General features: G+C 46.8%; 1 protein-coding gene across 1 annotated transcript in view; it reads right to left on the reverse strand.

Annotated features, from left to right (window-relative positions):
* Nucleotides 1–5,609, reverse strand: part of PAPSS2 (3'-phosphoadenosine 5'-phosphosulfate synthase 2) — a 73,527-nt gene extending 67,918 nt beyond the window's left edge. The window contains exon 1 of the mRNA XM_084772240.1: nucleotides 5,439–5,609. Coding sequence (XP_084628366.1) covers nucleotides 5,439–5,465 — 27 coding nt within the window. The 5' untranslated portion in view covers nucleotides 5,466–5,609. The remainder of the gene's footprint in view (nucleotides 1–5,438) is intronic.
* Between the last annotated feature and the right edge of the window lie 4,040 nt (nucleotides 5,610–9,649).

The following is a 9,649-nucleotide window of genomic DNA, read 5'->3' on the forward strand; positions in this document are numbered from 1 at the left end:
TTCTACTAGGCTTTGGGGGAAGGGACACCATTGAGCTGTGAGGACACTGACACATGAGGGCATTGCTGCTTCTTGTCTCAGAGGAAAGTATCCTAGGTGAAGGTCAGAATCCCCAGGGCTCCTCAAAGTCCCAGCAAGGCCACAAGGGGGCAGGAACTGCCACCTACACTCCTGAGAAAAGTATGGAAATGTTAAGGAACTTATCCTGCCCCACTTCTTTCCCCCAGAGTCCCAGGGCTACACTAGAACACACAGTGATGTTCCAGGCTACAGGAGGAGAGGCGATAAAACCAAAGGGGCCTTTGTCAGATGAGAACCAGACCGACAGAGGGTGTGGTCATGGGATGCACATCTCTAAGGATAAAGGCCACCAAAGCCAGTGAGCAGCCCCCATCCCTAGCTTTGTAGAGGAAAGAGAATTCCGTTTCCTATTTCTGATAACTTATTTGACCCAAGTTCAAAGGACTATGCCCCTTTAAGAATGACACAGGGTTGCTGTGAGGTGGCTCACTGGCTAAGAGCATTTCCAGCCCTTAGAGGAGACTGGAGTTTGGTCCTCAACACTCACACTGTGCAGCTCAGAGCTGCCTTAAGACGAGTTCCAGGGGGCTCTGACATCCTCTTCTGGACTGCACATACATGTGGCATATGCTCACAAGGGAACACATGTTTATACAGAAATATAAGTGAAACAAAACTTCTGTTTGCTTGTTTTAAGACCGACACAGGCATGGTCAGATACAGGTAGGACATGATATGCTAGGACGTGAGAAGAGACAGGGCTTGTGTATAATGCAGAGATGAGTTAGGCGTCCCCTGATAACCACCAGACGTGCTTGTTATAGTATAAAACACTCTGATTAAAAACATATATAGCTGTGGAATGGAAAGAGACCACCGAGCCGGAATCTGGAACAGAGTGGGCACTTTTATCCTTCTGGAGCCTGTGTGCCGACAGGAACATATTTGAGCTGGTGATGCCTCATTAGTAGAAGTAGAATGGAAATCAAAGAGGGTGGACCAGAATAAACGCACCTTCTGGCCATATATGAAGGGTGTGCTTGGGTGGCTGGAAATGCTGCATCCACAAGGTGGGTCTTAGGTTCAACCTCAAATTCATAACACTTGGGTGGTATTAAAAAAAAAAAAGTGAAGGCTATGTCCTAATGAGCCCAGACCGGGAGTGCAGCCAGGATCAAAAAAGCAAAGCCCTTCCTGGAAAAGGCCACTCAGCCGCAAAGTATCCATGTAGATAATTTTTAGGGGGCAGTAATGGCAAATCCCTAATCGAAAGGAAGCAAACGCACAAGAACAAAAAGCATCAAGTATGGAATCTACCAAAAACACACATTTTAAGTTGTAGCGCTGATGAATTTTGTAGCTGTGAGTTCAGCCAATCATTCTACACGTCCTGGGCACTTCCGGTGTCAGGCCGACCTGCAGGTGCTGAGCACCGTGCTGTTTCAGCTGTCACATGAACAAATCACCTAGGCACTAAACATCTGCTGACCTCCCCGCTCTTTGCACCACCACCACATTGGGGGCCTATTTACCTTTATTGTCTGAGTTCTCCAAAGATTTCCAAACACAAGGACTATGAGCACCCATTACTATTTAGTGGCAGATTTTGAAAGAAGCAGGAGTCAAGTCAACACCACTGCTTTCTTTCTCAGAATCTCATTCCCCGAAGGTTGCATGGTTGAGCTAAGCCTAATTATTCCTGAAGAAAACCACAGAGCCATGCATATTAGTAAAGAAGTGATGAAAGACAAAGATAGCTACCTCAGAGACATAAACCTCAAGGGTAAATATCTCTAACTTCGTGAAGGTCCAGACAGCTGTTCTATTATTCGGAGTCGTAGCATGAACTGGAAAACATTGATTTTTAAGGTACATCTGGAAATAGCCAATGGCATGGGAAAGGTGGAGGAAAGTTAGACCAATATTTGGTTACACGAGGGCTGCCTGTCTTCACCAATGTGCTAGCAGAAATATCAGTAGCGTTTGGTTACAGTAGCACTTGGGTTACTGAAGTGTGTTTGTACTAATTATTAACCCGAATCTCCCACCTGCCATTATTAAAACTATCGCCTCCACAACTCCGCGTTTGATTTCTCTTATTAAACATGCAGGCAGTTGTCATCTATTCAGCCCTCAGCAACCCATGCTTTCTCCCTAGTTCTGCTGAACCACAACGGTACAGTGTGATAATAACAAAGACCGGAATCAGCCGCGAAGGTGGAGTGGGCCTGTAATCCCAGCGTTCACGATGGCACAGCAAGAAGACTGTAGGTTTGAGACCAGCTGGGCTACACAATAAGATGGAGTCTGACACCGTAAGGACAGTTAAATCACTCTTTATCCCATTTTACACATGAGAAAACAGTAAGCGAGACGGACACTTCCTGAAGCAGGTGCGGAGGAGTGTGTGTTGTTAGTTTTATTGGTTCAACAGACCTGAGGTTAAATCATGCCCTGCCAGCATTTCTCCTCTCCTGCAGATGAGGCCCAGTAACTTTCCAAGGTGAGGGGTACTGTGGGGGGCATGCAAGCGTGAGCGCACAGCTCTAGCAAGGGCCAGCTTTTCCCCCATCACAGAGGCCTTGGCTACACATTCTTGTCTTGACGCAGGCAATGCCTTCAAATGGTTTAGAAAGTAGCTTCTTCCAAGAAACTAAAGCACCGCTGTGCAGAATTTTTTTAGACTCACGGGAGCACAGCTCATTCTACAGCCATAGAGAGCCTTCAGGGCTGCAGCTCTCTCCTTCCGTGCGTTCCTATCCTTCAGAAAGCATCACAGTATCTCGGTCATAACTTTTCAGTTGGCTGTCTCCACAAGATCAGAGCATATCCTGTGGGTCTTGAAAAAATGCTAACCCGGGAAACAGTTGCAAGAAGAGAGGCCATGCATTGGCCTTCCCTTCTTGACTGGCTTCTCAGGAACCTATCCTGCCGTTTCTTCCTCAGGTATCTGCATATGCAGGGGATAGCTGGAGGTTGGCCAGGACCAGAGTTAAGTCAAAGGCAGAAGAGAGACATGGCTGACAGCCGCTTCTTTGGTCTCCATGGTAAAGATGGCTAACACAGAAGGGATGGGCTACCTTCCTTTATTAAAACAACCTTCATTTTCCCCCCTAGAGTTTATGAATTATTTTCATGCACTCTTTCATTTAGACTTTACCATTTATAGGTGTTAGAATGGTGTGGTCTGAAAGGCTATATTCACCCAAGAAAGAGGCAAATTCTTGAGAAAAAAAATGTGTTATTGACAAAAATCTGCTAATGCAGTATTTGGGTTACTTCCTTACATCCCGACTAGTTATCAACTCATGTGTCTATTTTCACACTCACCACCATCAGGCACACAGAAGGGGCCCCACAAAGCATCTGAGGTGACTGCAGTGGCTGCTATAGGAATTGACTGTCCTCTACTGACCAAGCAGAAAGCAACTTAACAGTCTCTTCAAGCCTGTAAGAGAAAGCCCTTACCTAGGCTGCCTTCTGAGATGGGCGAGACTCACTTCTTAAGTAACTGTTGAGTTCAGAGGCCACGTGTGTGGAGAGTTTTGTTCTGTTCTGTAACGTGTCAAAACCCAGCTTGAGTCAACACTGACGTTTTACATGTACTCACAGCCAGCCTGTTACAGGACTGACAGCAAGTCTTTGGCCCTGGGGGAACTTGGGATGGTTGTTGGAAAAAAAATCGTTAGGGTAAGAAAAAGTTTGGAAGTTCTGCTTCAATTAGCTTTTAGGGTATTAGGTGACCACTGGCCCAGGAAAGGGTAGTGGAGGGACAACAACAACAACACAACAACAACAGAAAGTAAATCAAAAGTTACAAATTATGTAAGCACAAAAACCAAATTCTGGTGCTCAAATTCCTCACTGGTAACAGTAGAGCCTCCCAGGATGGATCTTTAAGGCCTTACTCTCAGCCCTGTACTTCCCAGACTCTTTCTAACTAGAGGCATGAAAAGGAGAGTCGACCTGCTGACCGATACTCCACCAAGTTCCTCTTGATGCAAGAGAGGAGGTGAGACTAAAGTGCCATCAATATTAAAAAAAAAAAAATGACTGCCACAAAAAAACAAAAACCAAAACGACTGCCACAGCAGAAAACACTTCCTAGCACCTAACAGAACTTGATCAAGCGAACTAGGAATACAAATGATAGTCAACAAAGCTCACCACACACTGTTGAGAACCCCTCTACTTTAAAATTACCCTATTAGAGGCAGCTAGATTCCAGCTGTTGCCCCATCCCATATGACACCTTCCTCCTGGACTATTCTGCTGGTCCAGTGGGATGCCCCAACCAAAGACACAGTACACCAATATTTTCCGATTGTCGCATGTCTGGCTCCTGTGTGACTCTCCCTACTCTCCGTCCCTTTTCACTTCTTCTCCATGCCTCACCAACATTGTATGCTTCAAAGTAAGCTCATGAGTAGCATATAGGAATAATAAACATGTCTAGAACACCTACTATGTGCCAAGCATATGTTTAATTATTTGAGAGGACTTCCAATTTACTCACCGCCACAATCATTTGAGGCATGCAATGTGGTGGTTAGAGGCCAGTGTTCAGCAGCCGGTTAAGTGGGTGGGATTTTAATTAAGGCTTGTAGACCACATCTGAGGGAACCCAAATGCTGTCTGTAAGGTTTCTTCTAACTCAGAGTCTATGATTACTACCGATTTCCCTCCACTTTTATTGGAATATAGCTGGCTATTTTTAAGAATATTACTTTCGTGAGAGTCAGGGTTGTTATGAAGAAAGATGCTTTAATATGCCCTAACCTTTCCCATTAAAAGGGGGACTGCCTCCGAAATACCTTCCACTTACCCTATTTATAAATGGAGCCTCCTTCCATCCCCTATTCCCCCTAGCCCGCCCCCAGCCATGCCAACAGAGATAGAATCATAAAACCTGCCGGTATGGAAATGCAATTTCCTCCAGCTAGCCTAGATAATTGCAGTTCTATTAAAGTCTACTCCAAGAAGGTCCCAAGGCTAAAAGAAGACGTATGGCCAGTGGTCAGACGTGGCTGGAGAGGAGTCAGCTCAGGCCACCACCCACTCCGCGCGCTCGGAGGTCCTGTGGAAGACAGGGCGGGTGGAAGGAGTCTAGATTAAGAAGGGACTTTCCCATCAAGTCCTGCTTTCTGGTTGGGACCCACTTCGCAAGCTTTAGAAGGGCTCAGGCGGGTGGGACCACTAGGGATCAGAGGTTCCCTGCGGCATCCGGCAGCGAGGGGCTTTCCGAGGGTGGCCCGGGGAGAGGAGCGCGGATTTAGTCCCACGTTCCTGCATGTCACAGGACACCCGTGACTTCCCTCCCGGCTCCGAGTTCCGCGCGGGAGCCTCCCGGGAGGGCGGGACCCACTGCGGGTCTGCAGGGCGGGAGGGAAGTGCCAGGCAGGACGCTGGCTGCCTACCGTCTTCTGCTTCTTGACCCCCGACATGTTGCGGCAGTGGCGGAGCCCGGGTCCGGGGCGCAGAGACGTGGGTGGCGGCAGTGGCTGCCGGGCTCCAGGGAAGGAGGTATAAAAAGGCTCCTCAGACACGTCGCACTTCCCTTGACCGGCCCCCTTCTCCTACTCCTCCTCCCGCCGCACTCCTCTCCGCCCCGTCGGCTCCGCCAGCAGCGCCCAGCCCCGGGGACCCGGCAGCCGCCAGGGCGGGGTTCCCTGCGGGCTCTCCGCCAGCTCAGGTCTGCCTGCCACACGTTCTGCCCTCGGCCTCGGGAGCATCATCCTTCACCTCTCACCCTATTTCACACCCTACAAGAATCCCTGGGACCCTAAAGTGTAGTGAGCTAAGGGCAAGCCCATTTGAGGCCACCGGGCTTGCTGATGTGGACCTCAGAGCCTATGCTGTACTTTAAACCTTTACGGATCCTTACTCGGTTTTATTTGAGTGCTGCCATCGCTGCCTGGCTTCAGGCAACAAGTTCTTTTTCTTAATTTGGCAAATGGACTGTTAGTACAAAGTGTGGCACTCTCTCCCCTTCCCCTCCCCCTTCCCCAGCATCATTACAACAAGAAAAGAAAACCCGAAGTTGGTGAATTAACTGCTCAGTGCGCCTGGCATCGTAGTCAGGAGTCCTTTCTAGCCTACAGCAGCACAGACTAACCAGAGGACTTATTGCTACATGTCACCAAAAGCGAAGCCTTCAAGGCCAATGGGAGACCAGAGAGCGGTGCCTGGCCCTGTCGTTCATTCCAAACAGTTCCCTACAGCCGCAGAGGAGGAACCCATACCAGCTGAAGAGGATTATGGCTTTTCGGTTTTATGGGATGCCACTCTCTGGAAGGCCCCAGGAATCAGAGATGAGTAAGCCAGAGAGAAGCTATGTTGACCAGCACCATTCGGAGCAGTCACTAGGTTTCCAGACTCCCTGTCTGAGGACAACCAATAGGCCTACAGAACAGCACCCTCAAAGGACCCACGCTTCTCCAATACCCCCCCCCCCGCCCCCCGCCCTCTTCTGTGAACCGGCTGGAGTAATTTTCTCCAGAGGTGAGGGATGGAATTTTTGTTTCATACCTAATTTACTTCTAAAAGACAGTCATTTTTCTTTACATCAGAAGAGTTACTTACTGGTCTCCTCTGCATGGGAAGATGGCTAAATAAATAAATAAATAAATAAATAAATAAATAAATAAAGCTGGTGCCAAACTTTAAAGACGGCCTGCGCAGAGGAGCACATTCGTCACAGCTCCCAAGTCTCCACCGTGAACCACGTAGTACTGACTTACAATCCTCGATACCACTCACAGCGTTCACACGAGGGCCCACTTTTGCCCATTTTCTTTTCTTTCTAGAAACTGGTGAGGCCTGAGAAACCTAAAAAGGTGGCGCTCGGTAGTTGATCCTTTAATTGCTTAGAAAGGTTGGGATCAGCTAGCTCATCCAACACACCAGGGGAAACACCAAAAATTTCAGTGTTGATGAGTGTTTATATCACAGATTCCCCAACATATTTTAGGGGTGCTCAACATACTTTAGTCAAGGAGCTAACAAGGAGGCACCACCCATGCACGGTCATGACAAAGGAATTCAACCGCGTTGCCCCCTAGTGGCTGTAATGCATAAGTGTTTGAGGGGGAAAAATTGAGTTGCTAAAACCCCTTACATATATACAGCATTCCACCCAGAAAGAAGTCCTTTCCTGGGGCCTCAGAAAAGGCTTCCCAGACACAGGCGACAGCAAGGCAGGACGCTTACAATCCATTAAAAGGAATGGATCCTCTTTAACCTGGTCACTTCAACTAGTGCATGTTTGGAACAGATAAAAACGATGAAAGACATGCCCTAACTGCCTGACTTAGAGCATATACATGTCAAAACTATTTTGATGCAGAGCTTCTGTCATGGCGTGGGGTCTACCGACGGGAGTTTATGCAGTAACCCCCATTAGATATTTACAGTCACTCCCAGTTTGCGGTCTTATTATAATTAAGAGCCCTTGGATCTGGAAAGGTAAGCGTGCTTGATGCTCTTTAAGAGGATTGGAGTTTACTTCCAGTCAGGTAACCCCAGCGCCAGCTCTAGAGGATCTGATGCTCTCCTCCCACCTCATTGGGGTGTCCTCCCCTCGCACATGAGTGAGCTAATACTACTAATGCTAATACTAGTAAGAATCCTTTAAAATTAAAAGCACTTAAAAATCAGCGTAAGAGGCAACAACAATCTTGATTCCTTCGAGAGAAAGTGGTGTGTCTATATTTGTCTGTTGTCTGGCCTACAGTTGATGCTGTGCAAACACAAAGGAAAGATGGCGAAGACTGACTGTCAAGGTTTCCTTGGATTGTCAAGATCTTCCTTGGAAGATCAAAAATGGCTTGGAACTTTAAGAACTGGTAGAGTTTACAATCTTCCCTTCTCCAAAGTGGGTGGTATGAAAATTCATAAATAAATAAATAAAGGCAGAGAGACGCATGAAATCATATGTTCAGCAGATTACACAGATCTGTGGCGCTGATTTTAGGAGGCACGACAGAAGAGAGAAGGCTGGAAGAGAGAGCGTGCTGTTCCAATCAGGCAGCAACACGAATGTGTGTGTGTTTCCTCTTTATGCCCATCAGAGTCTGTTAGCTGTGTGGCTGGCCGTCACCAGAACTGTGGGACACTTGTCAGGACCAACGATGAGCATCAACTGTCCTAAGGTATCCAAAGTCTGGTGACTGGAGTGTGTGTGTTCCCAGGAAAATGTCTTCTCATGATACGTGCATGTGTGTGTATATATACATACACACGTTTGCATGTGTGCACACTTGCACATGGAAGCTCAAGGCAGGTATAGAAAATCTTCCTCAATGGCTCTTTAGATTAGGGTCTCTCAGTCAGCCTTAGAACTCACCAATTCAGCTGGTCTTGATAGCCAGCTTGCTCTGGGACTCCATCCCTGCACACCAAGAATGGAACTACAGGTAGACCACCATGGGCACCCATTATTTCTCTGGCTCTCTGGAGGATCTACCCTGAGGTTGTTAGGCTTTAATTGCTGGGCCATTTCCCAGCCCCTAGGAAAATGTCTTAAGAGCTGGTGTAGTTGGACCTGGTGCCACAGGCATGTAATTCTGGCTACTTGAGAGGGTGAAGCAGGAGGCCGGAGAGTTTAAGGTCGGCCTGAGCTACAGAGACAGAAGAACTGGAAGGAATGGGCACATGGGGCAAGAGGGAAAGCACAAGAGCAAAAAACTGAAATCTAGGGCAATGACCAAAGCCTTTGAAGACATTCACATTCTATCTGAATTTTCAAGGGTGAAAGGAGGCTGGAATGGGGGTGACATGCCTCCTGACAGCTGAGGCTGCCTCTGGCTCTGTGATAGTTCATTTCCCGAGTCTTCTTTTGGAAGAAATGCAGCCGATCACTAAGGCTTCACTACAGTCCACAGAGAAAAACTAGACATGGTACACCAATGGCAGACCCTGCCACTCAACAGCTACTCCACAGGGAAAGCTGGTTATGTACCCCAGGTAAAAGGAAATACCCTCCTCCCATTTCCCAGGTGGAATCTAGCCTGAAGGTATTATGTAGTCTCTGTATTAATTTAGAGACATGGCTGAGTAGGTAAAGGCACTTGCTCCAAAGTCCTATGACTTGAGTTCTATTCCTAGAACCCACAGAGTAGAAGGGTAGAACCAACTGCTGCAAGTTGTTCTCTGGCCTTTACATATGTACAATGTCGAGTGCTTGGACACACACACACACACACACACACACACACACACACACACACAACGTAAAACAAAATGAAACAAGTATACTTCTTAGAATGTTCAGGTGTTACATAAAATAGAAACAGATCACAATAGAAATTCCAAGTTTCAAAAAAGTACAAGGAAAACAGCAGCTGTACTTGCCTAATGGCAGGTCAACAAATGACATTAGTTCATTAGCTAAATTTCTTAGCGTTAAACAGATTCTCTGAAAAGATGTTTAGCAATGTGGCAAAGAACTTAATTCCTTATATTTAGAACTTTCAATGATTTTAAAAATATTTAATTAAGCTTAAGTTGTTAAATTATTTAACTGTGGGTTATTTAATTAATTTATTAAGTGTAGACTTTTTAAGGGCTTTTATTTTAAAGAAAGGGAGAAAAAGGAAAGGGGAAAAAGAATAAAAGGAGTAGAAATAGT

Source organism: Acomys minous, assembly GCF_964271855.1.
Source record: "Acomys minous genome assembly, chromosome: 2".
Lineage (NCBI taxonomy): Eukaryota > Metazoa > Chordata > Mammalia > Rodentia > Muridae > Acomys > Acomys minous.